A 22,065-nucleotide genomic window follows, 5' to 3' on the forward strand; every position below is an offset into this window, starting at 1 on the left:
CCTTCTTTTTCTACTGCAACGTTGCTTGTGTGATTTCTAGGTAAGCACATTCCACTCACTCGCTGCTGCCTCATGATGAATCATCCAATCTGCTTGAGTTGAATGCGCCGTCGAGGTTGCCTCTCAAACCTCCGGGCATCCCCGCATTAATTTCTCTACCATTTTTTCCAACCTCTTGCTGACCAGCTGTTGTCTCCAGCGGTCACGTACACAGCTCTTCTTCACCATGTACGGCTCCGGCTCACAGACCGGTGTCTCGACACCCCGTTCCCAAGCTGTTTCTCGCCCTCTTATCCTTTCGCACGGCTCTCTCGAGTACTCGTTTTTAATACCCACCGCTCTCCACTTCAGCGCTTCGCAACTCAAGGATGCTTTCATCGCCACTCTCCCTACACCCACAGATGAGCTTGCTCAGGATGACGAGCCCTCATCTGTCACCGAGCTTGTAGCTCGCTACATTGGCTTCGTCGCCCGCGAGTGCGATGAGGGCGATGACCCGGGCTCCTACGAGGAGGTGCTCAAGCTCGTTCTTCACGAGTTTGAGCGTGCCTTCCTCCGCGGAAACGAGGTCCACGCCATTGCTGCTTCTCTGCCCGGCATTTACGAGAAGAAACTCGTCACCGTTCAGTCGTACTACGCCGCCAGAGCTGCAGTCAGCAGACCCATCAAGTCTCACGAGTCGGCTCTGCTGCGCGAAGCCGCTGATGAGAACGCCTTCATCTACGCTGTTTTCGGTGGCCAGGGCAACATTGAGGAGTACTTCGAGGAATTGAGAGAAATCTACAACACCTACCCCTCGTTCGTCGAGGATTTCATTACCGCAGCAGCCGCACACCTGCAGACCCTCTCCAGAGAGCCTCAAGTACAAAAGCTCTACCCCAAGGGTCTGGATGTCATGCGCTGGCTGCACAACAAGGACGCTGAACCTGATGTCGACTACCTCGTTTCGGCACCTGTCAGTTTCCCCCTGATCGGTCTTACACAGCTCGCACACTTTGTTGTGACTTGCAGAGTCCTCGGCACTCACCCTGGAACTGTTCGCGACAGACTGAGCGGTACCACTGGTCACTCTCAGGGAGTCGTGACTGCTGCAGCCATTGCGGCGTCTAAGAGTTGGGAATCTTTTGACAAGGCTTCAAGAGATGCTCTCTCGATTCTGTTCTGGATCGGTTCGCGCAGTCAGCAGGCATACCCCCGTACCTCGCTGGCTCCCTCAACCCTCCAGGACTCGATCGACAGCGGCGAGGGTACCCCTACCCCTATGCTTTCCATTCGCGACCTCACCCGCGAGGCCGTTCAGACTCACATTGATGCCACCAACCAACATCTGCCCGAGGACCGCCACATTACTATCTCGCTAGTCAACAGCGCCCGTAACTTCGTTGTTACCGGTCCTCCCATGTCTCTGTACGGTCTGAACCTCCGTCTCCGCAAGGTCAAGGCTCCCACCGGTCTCGACCAAACCCGCATTCCCTTCACCGACCGTAAGGTCCGTTTCGTCAACCGTTTCCTGCCCATCACCGCCCCCTTCCACAGCAAGTACCTTTCAGAGGCCGACGCCCACCTTCAGCAAGACCTCAAGGATATCGTCATTCCTAGCTCCGACCTCGGTATCCCTCTCTACGACACCAACACCGGCAAAGACATCAGCAAGGACAGCACCGACAACATTGTTCCCCAGCTTGTGCGTATGATTACTCAAGATTCGGTCAACTGGGAGACAGCCACTGTCTTCCCCAGAGCCACTCACATTCTCGACTTCGGCCCTGGTGGCATTTCTGGTCTTGGTGTCCTCACCAACCGCAACAAGGACGGTACTGGTGTCCGTGTCATTCTTGCAGGCACCATGGACGGTACCAACGCCGAGGTTGGCTACAAGCCCGAGATTTTCGACCGCGATGCCGAACACGCCGTCAAGTACGCTGTCGACTGGGTCAAGGAGCACGGCCCCAAGCTTGCCCGTACCTCAGCTGGCAAGACCTTTGTTGACACCAAGATGAGTCGCATGCTCGGTCTTCCTCCAGTCATGGTTGCTGGTATGACCCCCTGCACTGTCCCTGTCGATTTCGTTGCCGCTACCATGAACGCTGGTTACGAGATCGAACTTGCCGGTGGTGGTTACTTCACCGACGCCAAGATGACTGCAGCCATTGCTGAGATCGAGAAGAAGATCCCAGCTGGCCGCGGCATCACCATCAACTTGATCTACGTTGCTCCTCACGCTATGGCATGGCAGATTCCCATGATTGCCAGACTTCGCGCTGACGGTGTCCCAATTGATGCCCTTACTATTGGCGCTGGTGTTCCTTCCGTCGAGGTCGCCAACGAGTACATCCGTACCTTGGGCATCAAGCGTATCTCTTTCAAGCCTGGTTCAGTTGAGGCTATCCAGTCATGTATCAACATTGCCAAGGCCAACCCTGGCTTCCCTGTCATCATGCAGTGGACTGGTGGTCGTGGTGGTGGTCACCACTCTTTTGAGGACTTCCATCAGCCTATGTTCCAGATGTACGGTAGAATCCGCAAGTGCCCCAACCTCGTCCTCGTTGCTGGAAGTGGTTTCGGTGCTGCCGAGGACACCTACCCTTACTTGACCGGTCAGTGGGCAAGCAAGTTCGGCTACCCTCCCATGCCCTTCGATGGTGTCCTGTTCGGCAGTCGTGTCATGGTCGCCAAGGAGGCGATGACCGCTCCTGCTGCCAAGCAGGCTATCGTTGATGCTCCTGGTCTCGACGATGCCGACTGGGAGAAGACCTACAAGGGTGCTGCTGGTGGTGTTATCACCGTCCGCTCTGAGATGGGTGAGCCTATCCACAAGCTTGCCACCCGCGGTGTTTTGTTCTGGGCCGAGATGGACCAGAAGATCTTCTCCCTTGACAAGGCCAAGCGCATTCCTGAGCTCAAGAAGAACCGCGACCACATCATCAAGAAGCTCAACGACGACTTCCAGAAGGTTTGGTTCGGTCGCAACTCTGCCGGCGTTTCCGTTGACCTTGAGGACATGACCTATGGTGAGGTCGTCCGTCGTATGGTCGAGTTGATGTACGTCAAGAAGGAGAAGCGCTGGATTGATCCTTCTCTTGCCAGACTTACTGTCGACTTCATTCGTCGTGTCGAGGAGCGTCTGACCACCACTGCCAACAAGAGCTCGCTCGTCCAGAACTACTCTGAGATGAACGAGCCTTTCGCAGTTGTTGACAAATTCCTTGCTGCCTACCCTGAGGCCGACAAGCAGCTTATCAACGCTCAGGATGTTCAGCATTTCATCCAGCTCTGCCAGCGCCGCGGTCAGAAGCCTGTGCCCTTCGTCCCTGCTCTCGACGCCAGCTTCGAGTTCTTCTTCAAGAAGGATTCGCTCTGGCAGTCTGAGGATCTCGCAGCCGTTGTTGGCGAGGATGTTGGCAGAACCTGTATTCTTCAGGGTCCCATGGCCGTCAAGTACTCCACCAAGGTTGACGAGCCCATCAAGGAGATTCTCGATGGTGTGCACGAGGGACACATCAAGTACTTGCTCAAGGATGTCTACGGCGATGATGAGTCAAAGATTCCCGTCGTCGAGTACTTCGGTGGAAAGCTCCTCGAGGCCAGTGATGAGATCGACGTTGAGGGCTTGACCGTGTCAGAGCTTAACAACAAGGTCATGTACCGTCTCTCTGCATCTCCCAGTGCTGTCCTCCCCAAGGAAGACTCTTGGTTGTCTCTCCTTGCTGGTAAGACCTACTCCTGGAGACATGCTTTCTTCACCGCAGATGTCTTCGTTCAGGGTCAGAGATTCCACACCAACCCTATGCACCGCATCTTTGCCCCTGCTCCTGGCATGATGGTCGAGGTCAACTACCCCAACGATCCTAGCAAGACTGTCATCACTGTCAAGGAGCCCACCTCAAGTGGCAAGTTCGTGCAGACCATCGAGGTTGGACCCATGGTCAACAACGAGATCACCGTTCAGCTTATTGAGGATCGCTCTGCCACTGGCTCGGCCACCGCCCTGCCGTTGAAGTTCACCTACCACCCCGAGACCGGTTACGCTCCCATCAGAGAAGTTATGGAGGCTCGCAATGACCGCATCAAGGAGTTCTACTACAAGATCTGGTTCGGTGACGCCAACGTCCCCTTCGACACCTCTGTCACCTCGCGTTTCGACGGTGGCAGAGCCACGGTCACCAGCGAGGCCATCAACGACTTCGTCCATGCAGTTGGCAACACTGGCGAGGCTTTCGTCGACCGTCCTGGTAAGGAGGTCTTTGCTCCTATGGACTTTGCCATCGTCGTCGGATGGAAGGCTATCACCAAGCCCATCTTCCCTCGCAAGATCGACGGTGATCTTCTCAAGCTTGTCCACCTTTCCAACGGTTTCCGCATGATTCCCGGCGCTGCTCCTCTGAAGAAGGGTGACGTTCTCGACACCACTGCCGAGGTCAACGCTGTCATCAACCAGGCCTCTGGTAAGATGGTCGAGGTTTGCGGTACCATCACCCGTGATGGCGAGCCCGTCATGGAGGTCACCAGTCAGTTCTTGTACCGTGGTGCCTACACTGACTTCGAGAACACCTTCCAAAGAAAGACCGAGAAGCCCATGCAGATCACTCTCGCAACCAGCAAGGATGTTGCAGTTCTCCAGTCGAAGGAGTGGTTCCGTCTTGAGGACACTGAGATTGACCTTCTTGGTCAGACTCTTACTTTCCGTCTGCAGAGTCTGGTTCGCTACAAGAACGAGAACGTCTTTAGCACCGTTGAGACTGTTGGTCAGGTTGAGATTGAGCTGCCCAGCAAGGAGGTCATCCAGCTTGCCTCCGTCGAGTACGAGGCCGGTGTCTCTCACGGTAACCCCGTCATTGACTACTTGGAGCGCAACGGCGCGGTCATCGACCAGCCTGTCAACTTCGAGAATGCCATTCCCTTGAACGGCAAGACTCCTCTCGAGCTCAAGGCACCCGCATCGAACGAGACCTACGCCAAGGTTTCGGGAGATTACAACCCCATCCACGTTTCTCGTGTCTTCTCCAAGTACGCCAATCTCCCTGGCACCATCACACACGGCATGTACTCCAGTGCTGCCGTCAGAAGCTTAGTCGAGACCTGGGCTGCTGAGAACAACGTTGGTCGTGTCCGTAGCTTCCACGTCAACCTCGTTGGCATGGTCCTTCCCAACGACACCATCACGGTCAGCTTGTCACACATCGGTATGGTCTCAGGCCGTAAGATCATCACTGTCGAGGCACGCAACAAGGAGACCGAAGACAAGGTCCTTGTTGGTGAGGCAGAAGTTGAGCAGCCTGTCTCTGCCTACGTCTTCACTGGTCAAGGTTCTCAAGAACAAGGCATGGGTATGGAGCTGTACGCAAGCAGTCCCGTCGCCAAGGAGGTCTGGGATAGAGCTGACAAGCACTTCCTCGACAACTATGGTTTCGCCATCACCAACATTGTCAAGAACAACCCCAACGAGATGACTGTGCACTTCGGTGGTCCTCGTGGTAAGGCCATCCGCCAGAACTACATGTCGATGACCTTCGAGACCGTCAGCGCCGACGGAAGCATCAAGTCAGAGAAGATCTTCAAGGAGATCAACGAGACTACCACATCATACACATACCGTTCGCCAACTGGTCTGCTGTCGGCTACTCAATTCACTCAGCCCGCGCTTACTCTTATGGAGAAGGCCTCGTTCGAGGACATGCGTTCCAAGGGTCTTGTCCAGCGTGACAGCAGTTTCGCTGGTCACTCTCTTGGAGAGTACTCTGCTCTCGCTGCCATGGCTGAGGTCATGCCCATTGAGAGTCTGGTATCGGTTGTATTCTACCGTGGTTTGACCATGCAAGTCGCCGTCGAGCGTGACGAGGCTGGCCGCTCAAACTACTCCATGTGCGCTGTCAACCCTTCGCGTATCGGCAAGACCTTCACCGAGCAAGCTCTGCAATACGTTGTTGAGAACATCGCAGAGACCACTACATGGCTTCTGGAGATTGTCAACTACAATATTGCCAACATGCAATACGTTGCTGCTGGTGACCTCCGTGCTCTCGACTGCTTAGCCAACGTCCTCAACTACCTCAAGGTGCAGAAGATCGACATCCAATCATTGATGCAGACCATGTCGCTTGAGGACGTCAAGGGTCACCTTGTCGAGATCATCAAGGGATGCGCAGAGCAAACCGAGGCCAAGCCCAAGCCTCTTGACCTCCAGCGTGGTTTCGCTACGATCCCTCTCAAGGGTATCGATGTGCCATTCCACAGTACCTTCCTTCGTTCGGGTGTCAAGCCCTTCCGTTCCTTCTTGCTCAAGAAGATCAACAAGACTAGCATCGATCCTAGCAAGCTCGTTGGCAAATACATTCCCAACGTCACCGCCAGGCCATTCGAGATCACCAAGGAGTACTTTGAGGATGTGTACCGCCTGACCAACTCGCCCAAGATTGGCAACATCCTGGCCAACTGGGAGAGTTACGTCAACGACGACGGCAGCAAGCCCGCTCCCACGGCATAGATGAGAAACCCTACAAGGGGGTTTGTGTAAACTTGTAGAGGAACGACATATCAAGGGTTGCTTTTATTTTTTCTTTTGGTGCTTCGGGGGAACGCTTAAAGAGAGATGGATATATTCCTTGGGAAAATGTTTTGGTTGTTGCTTTATTCAAGAACGCATTGTTGAACATTTCAAGGTGGGAAGGTGTATATACTGTAATTGTGGTTTCTAAATTTTATCGCTGAATTTCCATTCGGCCTTTTTCAACAGATTGCTCTTCTAAGCTTCTACCAAAAGTGACAATCATCCAAGTCTAGCCTCTGTATTTCTGCGTTGCGTGTACCAAGCGACCCTTGATCCACACAGCGGCGGTGTTTCTGTCATCACCGCCATAGAACCATTTGTTGAGTCTGTCCGGCCAGCTCTCCCACATGAAGACATCGACAGGGCCTTTTGAGTCTGCCTCATCCATCTCTCCATCTTCACTCACGACATCCAGACTAATCATTTGTGCATCCCAATCCATACCCACCTCGAAACCACCGACACGATTCTCCAGACCAACGACTTTTGCACCGCCGCGAGTGGCTAGATACAGTGCTTCTTCTGTGCTCAGCTTTGCAGCATCGCCATCCACCATGGCTACGTGTCTGCTGACCAGAACGGCTTGACGGGCTTCTTCGAGGATACTGGGACTGTAACCTCCACTGACGTCTGTGCCTAGACCGACGGTGAGGCCTTCGTCGAGTAGAGTCCTCACGGGAGCTGCGCCAGAAGTCAACGCCGTGTTTGAAGCTGGGCAGTGGCTGATTTTTGCATCGCGCGAGCGTATCGTTTTGCGTTCCTCTGGTGACAGGTGGACTGCATGTGCGAGAATGGTTTTGGGGCCCAGTAAACCTGCTTTATCGTAGACGTCGGTGTAGGAAGTGTTGTTGGGGAAAAGTTCTGCTACTAACTCAATCTCGGATTTGTTTTCGGAGATGTGAGTTTGGACTGGAAGACCGGTACGATGAGCGAGCTTGCCGAGAGCACTGAGGCAGGTTTCGCTACAACTGGGTGCGAAGCGAGGAGTAATGATTGGGGTGATCAAGTTGTGCTTAGGATCAATGTTTGCAACATGGGCGATACAGGCTTCGGTGGCTGTGATGGCGGATTCGGCACTCTGGTCGCGATAGTAGTCTGGACTTAGCTGATCCATGCAGACGCGGCCGACAAACGCACGTTGACCTTTGGAAAAGCAGATGTCGGAGAGCAGGTTTGTGGCCTCGACGTGAACGGTTGCGTAATAGCATGCTGTTGTGGTGCCGTGGGATAGTGTGCGGTTCACGACACGAGCATAGATACGACGAGCCTTTTCCAGATCAGTAAATGATGATTCCAGAGGGAAAGTGTAGGTGTTGAGCCAATCCAGTAATGTCGATTTGCCAAAGATGCCAGAGTTTGGATATTGCGAGGCATGGATGTGCGTGTCTGCGTGCACCACATTAGTTAAGGAAACCACGTTCTGCAATGGACATGAAACTTACCTATGAAACCTGGAAAGAAGAAGCCTTGGTCTTGTGTTTGCACCACCTTTGCTTTCCCCCAACCTTCCTTCCGTTCTCGCAATTCGTATGCTGGGATGTCTCCAATGTCTCTATCGATGAATGCAATCTTGCCATTCGAATCGACTCCGATGGCTCCGGCCTCACATATCTCGACTTCCTGCAGGGAGGTACAATGGGCGAATGCACCCAAGTATATCGTCTTTTCGGTCGTCGTGCCGTTGGTTGTTGACATGATCATGATGCTTCTATGTAGAATGTTGCAAAATCCAAGGGGTATATCGAGGCAACAGAAAAAGCGAAATCAGATCGAACAGAAGAAAGCAGTTGACCGTCCGGAAGCTTCGACTATCTATATACAGGCAAGAGCAGAAGAGCTGAGTTGAGCAAGTAAGGTTGACCATTCCAACGACTTATCTCCAAAGTGTCGAGGAGTGCGGAGGCTGAAGTGGTGGATGGCGATTGCTGATTGGCGGGCTGGATCCGCTCATCGGCGTGCTCCGACATGGAGATGGCATTACTTGTTGGAGAAGATATAAACTGTCACTATGGACAAAGGGCAAAGCGGCCGTCGGCGAAGAGAAGATGAAACGCTGCTCTAGGTTAGATCTAGCTACGATGGTAGAGATGACAGTTGCAGAAAGAAATGCAGCGGAGTTTGTGAAACAGCAGTCGCTCTGACGTGGGGAGTGGTGGGGGCACGGTGCTTGGACCCCGTCTCGATGGCCGACCTAGCAAACAACCACCAAGACACTAGCTATACCATACACATACACAACCATGGCGGACCAATTCGACAGTGCGCTGTGAGCTTCTACCTCTGCATGAAATCCACCATCTCAATCCTAACCCACTTCCTCACACAGCGACCTCCTTCGACGCCTAAACCCCAAAAACACCGCAGCCAACCTCTCGGCCATCTGCAGTCTAGTCCCCGAACACGAAGAAGAACTCCTCGCTTCCGTAGACCAACCTCTCGAGGTCCGCCGCTGCAAGAAATCCGGCCGCGATTATCTGCTCTGCGACTACAACCGCGATGGCGACAGCTACCGCAGCCCCTGGAGCAACGAATTCGACCCTCCCGTCGACGATGCAGAGATGAGTTCCGAGCGCGTCCGCCGCCTCGAAGTCCGCGCAAACGAGGCCTTTGATGTTTACCGCGAGCTGTGAGTGTTGATTGCACTGGAGGAAGGAAAGGGAACAGCTGCTGAGAAGAGTCGAAACACAGATACTACGAAGGCGGCACATCGTCCGTCTACCTCTGGAACCTCGACGATGGCTTCGCAGGCGTGGTCCTTCTCAAGAAATCTTCTTCCCAGGCTGCCGCTTCAGGGGCTTGGGACAGCATCCACGTCCTCGAAGTCGCCGAGCGTGGCCGCACCGCAAAGTACAAGCTCACATCCACCGTCATCCTGAACCTCGGAACAAAGGGCGATGCACTGGGCAGTCTTGACCTCGCTGGCAACATGACCAGGCAGGTCGAAGCAGACATGTCTGTCGATGCTGACGAGACCCATGTCGCAAACATTGGCAAGCTTGTCGAGGATATGGAGCTCAAGATGCGCAATCTGCTACGTACGTTCAACGCTCCTACACAAAACACACATGCTGACTCAGATACGCCAAACAGAGGAGGTCTACTTTGGCAAGGCAAAAGACGTCGTCGGTGATCTCAGAAGCATACCGCCGCTCTCAGAGGCCAACCGCGATAGAGCAGCCCAACGCGAAATGATCAGCAGCATGGCCCGATAGGCGAAAGTCCAAAACACAGCTAATACCTTACATACCAAGAAATGAGCCAACAAGCACAAAACGACCTACAGACAAAAGGCAACCACAAATGTTCAAAAGATGATGCTGAAGAATTACTTTTGTTTTTGTTTTCGTAAACTCGTGTCTATATACAAAATATTATAGATGGCTTGATATAGTTTGCCATGTGATAATCCGCCTTCTACTCTACAGCACCAACTTCTTACTGGTTGAGTGCAAGAATGAGCTCAGCAACGCGCTCACCAACAATGGTAATAGCAGCCTGAGGGTTCGAGGTAGTCTGACCAGGGAAGATGGATCCATCGGCGATGAACAGGTTATCGGTACCATAGACCTTTGAGTCGGCGTCAACAACAGCAGTGCCATTCTCCTTGCGACCGTCATCGTTGCCCATCTTGCAGCTGCCAAGCCAGTGGTTAACGTACAAGTGAGTAGTCGACTTGACGTAGTCCAATGCAGACATGCCTGAAGGAGGAGAGAGAACCTCGAGTCCGGGTACGCTCTTGAGGATGTTGACCATAGTCTCGATACCCTGAGCGATGGCGATTTGGTCAGATTCGTGTTCCATGATCGAGACACCAGTGGAAACGTTCATCTTGAGATCAGAGGTGATGGTGGTGCGACCTCTGGCGGCTTGGCCAAGGGTGATGTACTGTGCGAGAACCATGTTGTGCTTGTTGTCGTTGGGGATGTCGAGAGAAGTGTCGACACGGGCAGTCCACTGCAAACCCTGGAGACCATTGGTGCCGTTCAACATCTCCCAGATCATGGGGTTGAGGTTGGAAGCTGACTGGGCGAGCATACCAGTACGTCCATTGAGGTAAGCGTCGACATCTCCCTGGTTGGGGCTGTTCCAGAGACCCGCGAAATCGTAGTAGACAACGTCGGGTTGCGAGATGACGATGTCAGTGTTGATGTTATCCATGAGGTTGTAGCCGACAGGCAAGTCAATCCACTGATCCTCATTGATCATCTTTGAGCCTTCGGCGTTACGAACCGTCTCAAGCTGATCTTTGGGGCCAATTCCACTTCTCATCAAGACCTTGGGTGTACCGAATGCACCGGCGGCGAGAACAACAGCCTTGTTGGCCTTGACGGTGCCTCTGAAACCATCAGCGGCAGTGTTTGAGATTTCGACTCCGGTGATCTTGGAGCCCTCTCTGATGACTCTGTCGACAATGGCGTTGGTGTAGAGCGAGAAGTTGGGACGAGGGTAGGCAGATCCAAGGTAGACAGACATGGGTCCACTGCGTTCACCGTCTTGGAACATGAATGTCGTGTTCGAGTAGACTCTGTCCTTCTGGTTGGGGACCTCGTTGGCGCTGACTAGGGTCCAGTTTGCGGCGTGCAGGGCACCCTCGATCACATCGGCACCCTGCTGGTAGTAGAGCTTTCCGTCTTGAGAAGGAACCTCTGTACCAGGCAGACGTGAGAAGACACGTTCAGTCACGTTTGCCATGTTGGTGCTGTTCCACTTCTCAGGGAACATGGTATCCCAATCCCAGGTCGTTGGCTTCCACCAGAGACCAGAGTTGATGGCTCCAGAGCCACCCAGGACACAGCCAGAGATACCGCCGACAATGTCGGGGCAGAAGATATCGTTGGTGAAATCACCGCCCTTGGTCCAGATTTGATCGTCGAGAGCAGGAACATCGTAGAAGGTCATACCAGTGTTGTCCAACCATTGAGGTCTGTTGTTGCCGTTCCACTGTCCAGTTGTGGCCTGGCCACGCTCGACAAGGAGCACCGATGCACCACTTTCTGAGAGCTTGTCGGCAACTGTGACACCTCCGGGACCTGATCCAACGACAATGTAGTCGAATGCTGAATCGCCAGCTGCTCTACGTTGGATAGGCTTGGCCGAAACCTGAGTGGATGCTAGATATACGTTAGCAAGAACGTCCATGCAGAGATGTTGTAGCGGTGCTGAACGTACCTAACGACAGTGCCACAGCGGCTATCGATAGTTGTCTGAACATCTTTGTAAAGTTATATGATAGAAACAGAGGAAGGGTATAGAGTATGAGTGTTTCTCCGATGCAGACAAGAATGACCAAGAAAAACCAAGGGCTGTCTCTCAAATACTTATATTATCAGGCACTCTGGCAAAGCCTTTCAATTTACCTTTGCTATTCCTGTACTTACGGAGCCAATTCTTGGCCTGGACAGTTCTTTGAGACTCTGACCGCATGTAACGCTGCCATCGCTGCCCTCGGCGAGTGCGTCGGAGGCGCTGATGATGTCAAGGCCCGTTGGGCGGACCGTCCACTCGTCGTGTTCGCAAAGCCTAATTTTGCTTAATTTGAACACGAAAGGGTTTTCTAGACGGCCAAGACCCTCTCTGTTTGCTCGAACCTTGAAGGAAAGAGGAAAGGTGTGGTGGATGTTGAAGATGTGGTTAAAAATAGATGGGGGAACACAGTGAGATCTGCTCTGCATGGCAGAAGCAAGGCTTGCATGAGTGTCAAGGCTTGAGCAAGATCGGGAAATCCGGCTCTTACCTCTTTCCTTTTCGCCTTCGTTTCTGCTCGCTCTTGCTGCTTGGCTGGCTGAGTAGGTATCCACCATCAAGTCATGGGTGCATGGCAGAGTAGTCACGAACAGATTCATGCACCGACTGGGCAAAAGCTGGTCATGCTTCTCTTCCAACTTCAGGCGACCGACGAAAACGCATTGCCCCAACCTGGCAATCTCAAGGCCCCTCGTTCACGTGGTCGGAAATGTTTGAATGTCTGTGGTTTTCTTATATCGATGTCTCATGTCAGATTTCAGGTGTCAGCGCAATCTCAATGCTTATATTGCCGATTCTGCGCTGACTTGCAGGGATGCGCTATGGTGACATTCTTCATGCTACTATATGTCTTATGAAGACTGCCATGTATCCACATTATCATAGCCTGTTGCTAGATACGCATCAAGACCAAGACCAAGAAAGGGCAACACTGTCAGCAGGGCGTCGTATCGAAATGCCGGATCTCAGCTTGAATGTTTTATGCACTTATTTCGGGATCCATGGCAAGCCCAGCTTGTGCATCTCAACTGCAAGCTGGAAAATGTAGTCAAGACTGTGTCGTCGCATTAGTCTCGTCTCCATCATGAGCGTCGGGATGGAGAAAATACCTTTCGCATTGGGTCTTTGCCTGTGCAACATCCTTGCCCCAAACGTAGCTAGAATCTTGTCAGCATCCTCATTCTCATCCTCGTCTCCGATATCCCAAGAAAAAGACCACATACATTCCATGTCTCTTGACCAGAACAGCATGGGTATCAGGCCATTGCTTGATAGCACCTTCAAGTGTATCCTTCAGGTCCTCCTCGTGTGCAGTGTTGTCGATGATGGGAATACGCAGACGGTCGTGGTATCCGAGGTTTCCCTTCTTTTCCTCGCCATAGCCTTTGGGAATACCCTTGATCTGCTCGAGTTTCTGGATCTCGAAGACGTCGGTGCCGGCGGCTTCGCAGAGCAGCGTTACAAGTACGGCGTCCTTGCTATGCGTGTGGATGCAGCAGCCTGCACCGCGCAATGTGAAGGCCGCCATGAAGAGGGGTGTACACGCCGAAGGTTTCAGCACCTGTGTTACACATCTCGCTCAGCTCTCATCGTTCGTGTATCGCGGATGTGTAGTCATTGCCTACCGGTGGTCTGCGTAAGTACTCTCGTGTCGCGTAGTCCATAACGAACAAGTCTTGCGGCTTCATGAGCTCTTTCTGAACACCCGAGGGTGCGATATAGATGCGTTCGCCATCACGAATTGAGGTGCCACCACCCGTACCAGTGACCTGAACAAGATGTAAGTGTTTGATCGACCAGAAGAGTCACTGCTGATCGTCGGGTTGGCGTACCCATCCAAGAGTATAGAACTTCTTGCAAAGCTCGCAGATAAGATTCGCGGGGTGGTGAGGATCGTGAGAGGTGATCAAGGCCTCTGCTTCGTGTGTCGTGGCCATTCTGCCTGTATCGTGTCCTTGAGGGAGCTGTCAACAATGTCGCTCATCAACATTTTTTGTTGACAGGTGCGGGGATCGCGGGGTGGGCAGCGTCACAAATATGATGGCGATGATGAGATACAAGGCATTCAACAACTACGCTGAACTCACAGTAGGGTTCACGATATTGATTCAAGACTTTCTTTGATTGAACTCCATCCGCTATTTGTGCTTCATAGCAATAGACGCTTTCGCTTATACGACGAAGCCTCCATAAAAGCAAAACCAATGCAAGCAAATGCGGGCCGATCTTTTACGGCCGCTGGTACTACAGCTGCTTGCTCTGTACCAAGCGTTTTTGATTGACATCATGCAATGTCGACGCCTACTCTGCGGTGGCGGTCTCGCTGACTGCAGCAGGTGCTGACTCAATCTTGTCCTCCTTCACATCGGTCATGGCAACGTCCTTGTCCTCAGCAGCTTCTGTGTTGCTGGGAGCCTCGGTAGCTTCCTTGGACTCTGTCTTCTCGACGGTCTCTTCGGCCTTCTCTACCTTCTCAGAGTTGTCCTTGTCCTCTGTCTTCTCATCATCCTTGTCGTCGCCCTTGGAACCGAGCGCTTCGTGCCAAGAGGCGAGAAGATCATTTGATCTCTTCTTGAATTGGAACTCCTCTTCCTTGGGAATCGACGAGAGCTTGACCACACCGCGAAGCACCTTGTAGATCTTTGTGCCACGGATGATGGCGGGCTCGAGGTTTGTGTAGGCCTCGAGTTGTTTGAAGAATTCGTCCATGGTAGCCATTTCTTCCTCTTTGGGTGTCTGGTCGCGCATAAGGAAGCCCTTCTGCAGTCTATGGCGTAGATAAAGAACGGCCTTCTCGCGGCGCTCCAGCTTCTCGGCTTCGGTGACGGGTTCCTCATCAGCAGGCTTTTGTACGACCTTTCTGGGTTTGGCTGCCTTCTTGGCCGACTCGCCATTAGTCTTAGCAGCTGCAACCTTGGGTGCCTTGGGTGTCTTCTTGGGCTGCCTCTCTGTTAGCTCCAAGCGTGGACGATCCGGATAATGCCTTCTTACCTTGGGGCCCTCGCCTTCACTATCAGCCTCCTTCTTTCTCTTCTTGGTAGGCTTAGTCTCTGCATCCTCGGGAACATCAAGATCCATATCATCAGCATCGGAGACAGTCTCCTTGCTCTTGCTCTTTCTACGGTCCTTCTTCTCCTTGGTCTTGTCTGCAGCGGCCTTCTCGGCCTTCTTGGCAGCCTTAGCCTCCTTCTCGGCTTGTTTGGCAGCCTCGTCTTCTTGAGCCTGCTTTTGTGCTTGCATGAATTCCTCAAGCATGTTCTTGAAGTAGTCCAAGTCGTGACGTTCCTCGGCAATGTCGTAGGCCTCCTTCAGGGCCTTGGATATCTTGCCAGTTTGCTTGTCGGGAGTGCATTCGCCAGGCTCCAGCTTGGTGAGAGAGGTGTTGACCATCCAAGAGCTGTACTTTGGGTTAGAATGTATGCGCATAGGCTGGTAATGATATTGTGCTCACAATTCGTTGGTTCCCAGGAACATGACAGGGTAGGTTCTGTCTTTGGCGTTCTTGCCCTCGTCCTCGTAATCCTCGCGGTAAGAACCGTCGGCACGCTTGGCACTCACAGGTCTGTTTCCAAGAAGAATCTCAGGAAGCATGTCCTCATCGCAGACGATCGAGGGCCATGGTGAGTATCCCTTGAGTCTAGCCCAGTAGTAGTCACCCGGCTGGATGTCGAGGTTCAGTTGAGCTACCGACTTTCTCTTGTTCACCTTCTTGGTCTTGTGCTCTGGAACGCCCGATGTGGACTTTCTCTTTCCGTTCTTGTTCCCCGAAGGCGTGGCAGCGTCGGCGGCCACATCAGAGGGAAGTATGGCTGCTTCCGTCTTCCCTTCGCCGTCTGGTGCGTTGACCTCGTTGGTTGCTTGAGGTCCAGCGAGTGCTACATCGTTTTCCTTGGCTTCGGTCTTGTCGGCTGAAGTGTCCATGGCCTCGGTTGAGGCAGGTGCTGAGATGGTGTCAGTGGAAGGCCACGCGGCGTATGGGGACAAGCTGCTCACCTTCAGTGCTCTCAGTTGCAGCTGGAGGGGCTTCAGTTGGGGCTTCGGTCATTGTGACCTGTAGGCGGTCAGTGACTGACGATCTTTGTCGCGTCCAATGTAGTGATCATACGTTCTGTGCCTCCTGTGACTCGACAGGTGCAGGCTTGGGCTCTTCCTCGGCCATTGTAATGTGAAGGGGGTGTGCGATAAGGGCGTGGTGACGTAGTAGATAGACGCGTTGATGGCGCGACAGACGCGCTGGAGAGTATTGAACGGTGCGGGAGAGACTATGGGACGGGCGAGGGTGTCGACTGTATGGTTGTCAATAAAGTGCGCGGAGATTGATGGAATAGTTGTGGTGCAAGAGTTGTGTTGAGGAGAAGATGGACGCGAAGCTCGAGCTTTCAGAAGAAGTTCGGCTTCGTTAAGGCCCTTCTGTCTTTCCACGTGACCTGGCAACAATCGTTTGTTCACCAGAGACCACCACTTTTGGTTTGCGGATACCTACGATGAAGATGATGGATGTTCTCTTACCTTCCTCGTCAAGTCCTTTAGCGATTCGAGGCCTCGGTGGAGAGATTATGGTGTGGCAGGGAGTGTGTTCTTCCATCAGCGCGCTGCGACGCCAACGGGAAGCCGCGACTCGCGACACGTCAGAGATCCGTGCTCAGTGCTGGCCAAGCAACGCCGAAAACCCATCATGATTTGTTCCCGTTTCGAGCTTGTGAAGAAGAATTGTTAAGGCTTCGAGAGACTTTGGCCAACAGTCCAAGAGTCGTGTGACACTTTCGTCTTCTCGAGCCTTGTCGCGATCGTCAACGACCTACGACTCGACTTAGTTGTGCCCATTGAGTGCAGTCGGTCGCATGATAGAATGTCCAAAATGCCAATTGCTATCCTGCCGAAAGCGGCTGATGAAGCATCTGCTCGTAGCCTTGAGAACAGATCAACCGTAGAGTCAGGACGAGTCGCCTTGCGGGCCTTTGCATCCCATCTGTACGTGCTCTTTCGAAGTGTGGTAGTAATGATGGAAACGCAAGTTTTTATGCAAAAATGGAATGAAGAAGTATTCGTTGCAAGCGACTCAGTGTATAGCTCGTTTAGAGAAGAAATGACTTTTTCGTGGATGGAACGAACTCTTGGTGTTTGCCAGTTCGGGCACCTACGGTATAGAGATACATATAGATCCAGTGCTGTGTATAGATCTTGGTTCTTGCTCACTCTCTTGTCTTGCAGTCGGCTATCGAGACTACGAAGCCTCGGTGGCATTCTGATACGGGATTTATCTCCGGAGTCTTGCATTCCTGGCAGTCGCATGGGATGCTGTTGCACGCTGCCTAGTATTCCAACAGCAGAGACATCGTCGCGGGTATCAGAAGATTGGTCAGTCCTCGTCGAGCGCTGGTTTCGCTGGGATGGTCGCCAGGGGAGGGCTTCAAGGTGCGAGAGGGCGGTTGCCGGCAACGGTGTTACGGACACGACTCTGTCAGCTTTTTACACTCGAGGCTTTGTCAATAGGACTATACGGTTATGGCAATCGAGGGCGGAGATCGGACAAACAACAGGACGCGCAACACGCTCTGCTGCTTAGACCGGTCGCTTCAACCAGTACAGCGCTGCTTCCGGGATCATTCCTGACCTGTGTCCAACCGGCAGACGATAAGAAGGAGGCACTTGAACGTTGATGACTTGGTGTTATGTGCAAAGAGATGTAGTATGCTTGCTTGCTTGCTTGCTTGCTTGGGCTTGCAGACGTAATTGCATCGGAGTGGATTCGCTTCACCGAGCGCCAATTCCACGTGACGACCCAACACACCAAACAGCAGACAGACTACCACTCTCGCCTTGTTCCTAGCACCCAGTTCCATCAGGTCATCTGAAAACACAGACGCAGAGTGTATATTGATGGGGATTCTGTCATTAGGCTCAAAAATCTTCTCCACGGGTAAACATGTCTGTGGCAGGGCAAGAGCACGGCCGAGGGTTCTCGGGGTAATTATGTACAGAGCACATCCTTGCTCCATTTGCTTGAGAGTAACACCATCTACAAGCGACCAGCCCATGCTTCGTCTAAAGAAGGTTGACGAACCTCCCATGCCCACTGGTGGCAGGTTTGATGCATGACCGGCGACACCTCTTCCTCATCAACCCCTTCGTCCGCAACTGTCTTAACCCCAGCCTGGAGATACTTCTTCAAGAGCATCCGGCGCCAACGCCCTCTTTCGCCAACACAGCGTTCCCATCTACCAATCTGCCTATCGTCATCGTCGCAACGACGTCCCTGCCAGAACCGTGTGTACCACTGAAACCAGCCTCGTACATCGTAGGCGTGAAAGATCCATCCAGCTGCCTCCCATTCCTCAATCGATTGTCCGCACTTTACCCTAAATTTGTTGATCTCTGGGTCATACTCTGGGCTAGTGAGATATCTCTCAACATGCAAATCCTTGAGCCATTCTTCGGGCAGCTCCTTCCAGTCGTCCTCTATCGTAGTGCGCAGGCTCTTGGAGTATAGCGGGCGATAGTAGGAGCCTCCAAATGCACCTTCGGCTAGCATCTCGGCCGGTGATTTGTTGGGTAGGAAAGTTGGGTGGCCCTCGAAGTGGAAGGTCCCATCTTCATCTCGTGTAGGTGGGGACGCGACTGACTCCCAAGATGTCCATCCTTTTCGTATATCTTCAAGGTCTGGTGGAGGCGATTGGGCTTTGGTCTCGACTGCATCTGCCGTGACGCTCTGTACTTTCTTCACTCCCCCTCTTCGTGCTGACTTTGATGTGCTGCTGGTGATTGAAGGCTCGTCATTGTAGATTGGGCGGTCGGTCGAAGCTATACGCGCCGAAACGCGTGTGGGTCGTGAGGCCGAAGGTGAGAGCTTACGCTTCTTGGGTGGGGGTCGTTTGGTCGAGGCTTCTTGCTTGACCTTCTGAATCCCGAGCTCGTTGATCAAGGCCTGGTTGCGCTTGATGTTCTCCAACCGACGTGTCTCGTAGTCCGTCATATTGTGGATGATCGACTTGTCGAGATGAATTGTGTTGTCAGCGCTGCGAAACAGTCAACCTTGATTTCGCATGTGACGCCTTACGTCATGATAAACTTCGGTCATCCATTGTCAATCAAAAGATGAATATAAAGAGAGCAAAAGTAGACCAAATCCCCTTCTTATAACAGCACTCGATACCTTCAAGCATATCCATATCCGCACATCTCCATCATGTCTGCAAACAACTTCACCGGTACCAACCCCTCGGGCGTCAACCACCCCACAACAAGTACACACACCACAGCAACTACCACCAGCGGCACCAAGGGCACTGAAGCTGGACAAGGTCTGAAGGGAGTGTTCGCAAAAGGCCACGTTAGTCTTGTGCATATTCTCCATCTCAAAGTTCTTATCTGACAGAACATCCAGGGCATTGGCGAGTCCATCCGCGGCAACATCAACTCGGCAATTGACGGCTTCACTGGCGACAGTGCTTCTATGGCAAAAAACGAACAGGTCGCACGTGGTGGTGAACAAGAGTTCCAGACTGGCGACTTTGTCAAGAAAGGCACCATGGACAAGGCTCTGTAGATGGGCCTCTTCTGTTCTGACTCATCTCTCTGTACTGCTACGACCTATATGATACCCCAAACTTTGGTAGACACTATCAGCAATGAATCAATTTCATAAAACAAGCATTTCTTGACGCTTATTAAGTCTTGTCAATGTGCTAGAGACCGTATTAGTTGCAGTTGTAGCATGAGTAGCTGCAAGCACATACAACGTCAGACGCCAGCCGTTTTCGTCCGCGGGCCTGCACGACTTCCGAGTCGGCCCTAACCAAAGTCCACGTCACGTAGAGCTCACAGAATCAGGATAACGACAAGGCATTACACTTTTTGTCCATCAATACTTCCAAGCGATTCCACCCGAAGACGATTCAGGAGGACATAAAGAGCGGTCAATGTCGTCTAGACTGCTAAGATCCTGTCAATCTACACTCGCTGCTCGCACAGTTTCCAAGCAGCTTAGCTTCAATCGAGCATTCAGAAGCACAACAAAAATGGCTGGCGACAAGTCACCCCAGTTTAGTCACCTTCCTCTGGCAACTAACAAGGCTATGGAGTGTGCGTTGTCTGTCAGTACATGATAACATCCTGTGACAGCTTCTAATTATACTGACCGCATATGCTATAGGGTTCTGAGCTGCTATCTTGCGCCTATCTGAACAAAGGCAGTGCCTTTACCGAAGAGGAGCGTGATGAATTTGATCTTACTGGTCTCCTCCCATCCAATGTTCAGACTCTCGATGAGCAGGTCAAGAGGGCATATGCTCAATTCCAGTCCAGATCAGACGATCTTGCAAAGAACACCTTCATGACCAGTTTGAAGGAGCAGAACGAGGTGCTATACTACAAGCTGATCCAGGATCACTTGAAGGAAATGTTCCCTATCATCTATACACCCACGGAAGGTGAGGCCATCAGCAACTATTCAAGACTTTTCCGCCGTCCTGAAGGTTGCTTCCTCAACGTCAACGAACCTGAGAAGGTTGAGGGCAATATGTCCCAGTGGGGTGGACCCGAAGACATTGATCTCATCGTTGTCAGTGACGGTGAGCAGATCTTGGGCATCGGTGACCAAGGCGTCGGTGGTATCCTGATCTCGACCGCAAAACTGGCCATCTACACACTTTGTGCTGGAATCCACCCTCACCGCACGCTGCCCGTGGTTTTGGACTGCGGTACGAACAACAAGGAGATGCTCGACGATGATCTGTATCTGGGTCTTCGACAGGAAAGAGTCAGAGGAGAGAAGTACGACAAATTCATTGATACTTTTGTCAAGACTGCAAGGAAGCAGTACCCCAATGCTTACGTTCATTTTGAAGATTTCGGACTTCCAAACGCTCGCCGTATCTTGGACAAATACACTCCTGAGATTGCCTGCTTCAATGATGACGTTCAAGGTACTGGATGTGTCACCTTGGCTGCAATCTACGCTGCCCTCAAGGTCGCAAAGCTCGAGATGAAGGACATTCGTGTCTTGATGTACGGCTCCGGAACTGCTGGTACTGGTATCGCAGATCAGGTGTCTGACGCGATCGCGGTCGAGTCTAACAAGTCCAAGGAGGATGCTTTGAAGCAGATCTGGTAAGTTAACCAGAGTATAATCATGTTATTCCTAGACTGACGTTACGACTGTAGGTGTGTCGATAAGCCTGGTCTTCTCCTGGAATCGATGAAGGATGATCTCACGCCAGCTCAACACCCGTACGCACGCAAAGACTCGGAATGGGACGGCAAGAAGCACGATGATTTGCTTGAAATCGTCCGCGAAGTCAAGCCTCACATTCTGATTGGCACATCTACCAAGCCCAAGGCCTTTACAGAGGAAGTGATCAAGGAGATGGCCAAGCACACTGACCGTCCTATCATCTTCCCTTTGTCGAACCCGACCAAGCTACACGAAGCCAACCCTAGTGACCTATTCAAGTGGACAGACGGCAAAGCTCTGATGGCAACGGGATCTCCATTCGATCCTGTCGAGTTTAACGGAACCAAGTATGAGGTTGCAGAATGTAACAACAGTACCACATTCCCCGGCATCGGACTGGGGGCCGTCTTGTGTCGAACAAAGCTCATGTCACCGCCCTTGTTGGTTGCAGCAACGAAGGCACTCGCAGCTCAAGCGCCGGCGCTCAAGGACGAGAAGGCGGGACTTCTTCCTGACGTGACAAACGTGCGCGAGATCAGTGTCAAGATTGCGGCAGCAGTGATCAAGAAGGCAAAGGAAGAGAAGCTGACACAGCAGGAAGGTATTCCTGAGGATGATGACGAACTGGAAGCATGGATCAGAGCTCAAATGTGGGATGCCGAGTACAGACAGCTGGAGAAGGTCGAGCACGGCCAGGCAACTCGTGCAGCCAAAGGACAAGCTGGAGCCAAGGGAAAGACTTCTAAGAAGTCAAACTAGCTAGCATGAAGTAGCAGAAAAGCATTAATAGACACCAATGAATTACTCCCACGTACAAAGATACGTCTCGTTGACGGCTATGAGAATGCACAATTCCTTCAAGGCGCTAGCATAGTCCATAGAGAGCCGATAGCATCACGACTCTCGATGGATGCTGCATGTTTACAGAGAGAAGTGTGTATTTGGACGGTTCCAGATGCGCCTGAGTATTGTTTTGGGAGTGCAGTAGTGACAGGAGTTATCTAGCATATAGCTAAGGTACGAGCAGGAAGGATTGGAGCGAGGGAGATCGAAGAAGCCAGAGACTTGGCGCATCGCAAAAGTCCGGGGCAAAAGTCCGAGC

General features: G+C 52.4%; 9 protein-coding genes across 9 annotated transcripts; 4 read left to right on the plus strand and 5 right to left on the minus strand.

The window, feature by feature from the left end:
• Positions 1-226: 226 nt before the first annotated feature.
• On the plus strand, positions 227-6,484 carry M436DRAFT_77335 (beta subunit of fatty acid synthase; the record flags this gene model as incomplete). The annotated part of the gene is made up of 1 exon (XM_013576888.1): positions 227-6,484. The coding sequence occupies one exon, from the start codon at positions 227-229 to the stop codon at positions 6,482-6,484; it is 6,258 nt and encodes a 2,085-aa protein (XP_013432342.1).
• A 292-nt stretch (positions 6,485-6,776) lies between these two features.
• On the minus strand, positions 6,777-8,242 carry M436DRAFT_36616 (guanine deaminase; the record flags this gene model as incomplete). The annotated part of the gene is made up of 2 exons (XM_013576432.1): positions 6,777-7,933; positions 7,990-8,242. 2 exons carry the CDS (start codon positions 8,240-8,242, stop codon positions 6,777-6,779), a joined length of 1,410 nt encoding a protein of 469 aa, XP_013431886.1.
• A 545-nt stretch (positions 8,243-8,787) lies between these two features.
• On the plus strand, positions 8,788-9,759 carry M436DRAFT_77337 (F-actin capping protein; the record flags this gene model as incomplete). Its single annotated transcript, XM_013576889.1, has 4 exons — positions 8,788-8,813; positions 8,874-9,173; positions 9,236-9,582; positions 9,638-9,759. 4 exons carry the CDS (start codon positions 8,788-8,790, stop codon positions 9,757-9,759), a joined length of 795 nt encoding a protein of 264 aa, XP_013432343.1.
• A 223-nt stretch (positions 9,760-9,982) lies between these two features.
• M436DRAFT_17587 (FAD/NAD(P)-binding domain-containing protein) lies at positions 9,983-11,617 on the minus strand (the record flags this gene model as incomplete). Its single annotated transcript, XM_013576055.2, has 1 exon — positions 9,983-11,617. A coding segment is annotated over one exon (1,635 nt), but the record flags the coding sequence as incomplete, so codon positions are not given.
• Positions 11,618-12,778: 1,161 nt separating this feature from the next.
• Positions 12,779-13,728, minus strand: M436DRAFT_34916 (Methylthioribulose-1-phosphate dehydratase; the record flags this gene model as incomplete). The annotated part of the gene is made up of 5 exons (XM_013576126.1): positions 12,779-12,845; positions 12,901-12,948; positions 13,015-13,352; positions 13,417-13,560; positions 13,624-13,728. The coding sequence occupies 5 exons, from the start codon at positions 13,726-13,728 to the stop codon at positions 12,779-12,781; spliced, it is 702 nt and encodes a 233-aa protein (XP_013431580.1).
• Positions 13,729-14,092: 364 nt separating this feature from the next.
• M436DRAFT_36886 (uncharacterized protein) lies at positions 14,093-15,712 on the minus strand (the record flags this gene model as incomplete). Its single annotated transcript, XM_013576486.1, has 2 exons — positions 14,093-15,188; positions 15,243-15,712. The coding sequence occupies 2 exons, from the start codon at positions 15,710-15,712 to the stop codon at positions 14,093-14,095; spliced, it is 1,566 nt and encodes a 521-aa protein (XP_013431940.1).
• A 2,098-nt stretch (positions 15,713-17,810) lies between these two features.
• M436DRAFT_37179 (uncharacterized protein) lies at positions 17,811-18,764 on the minus strand (the record flags this gene model as incomplete). The annotated part of the gene is made up of 1 exon (XM_013576546.1): positions 17,811-18,764. One exon carries the CDS (start codon positions 18,762-18,764, stop codon positions 17,811-17,813), a length of 954 nt encoding a protein of 317 aa, XP_013432000.1.
• A 213-nt stretch (positions 18,765-18,977) lies between these two features.
• On the plus strand, positions 18,978-19,337 carry M436DRAFT_77342 (uncharacterized protein; the record flags this gene model as incomplete). The annotated part of the gene is made up of 2 exons (XM_013576890.1): positions 18,978-19,121; positions 19,176-19,337. The coding sequence occupies 2 exons, from the start codon at positions 18,978-18,980 to the stop codon at positions 19,335-19,337; spliced, it is 306 nt and encodes a 101-aa protein (XP_013432344.1).
• A 472-nt stretch (positions 19,338-19,809) lies between these two features.
• Positions 19,810-21,722, plus strand: M436DRAFT_59451 (uncharacterized protein; the record flags this gene model as incomplete). The annotated part of the gene is made up of 3 exons (XM_013576586.1): positions 19,810-19,884; positions 19,944-20,899; positions 20,954-21,722. The coding sequence occupies 3 exons, from the start codon at positions 19,810-19,812 to the stop codon at positions 21,720-21,722; spliced, it is 1,800 nt and encodes a 599-aa protein (XP_013432040.1).
• Between the last annotated feature and the right edge of the window lie 343 nt (positions 21,723-22,065).

Source organism: Aureobasidium namibiae (genome assembly GCF_000721765.1).
Source record: "Aureobasidium namibiae CBS 147.97 unplaced genomic scaffold scaffold_1, whole genome shotgun sequence".
NCBI lineage: Eukaryota > Fungi > Ascomycota > Dothideomycetes > Dothideales > Saccotheciaceae > Aureobasidium > Aureobasidium namibiae.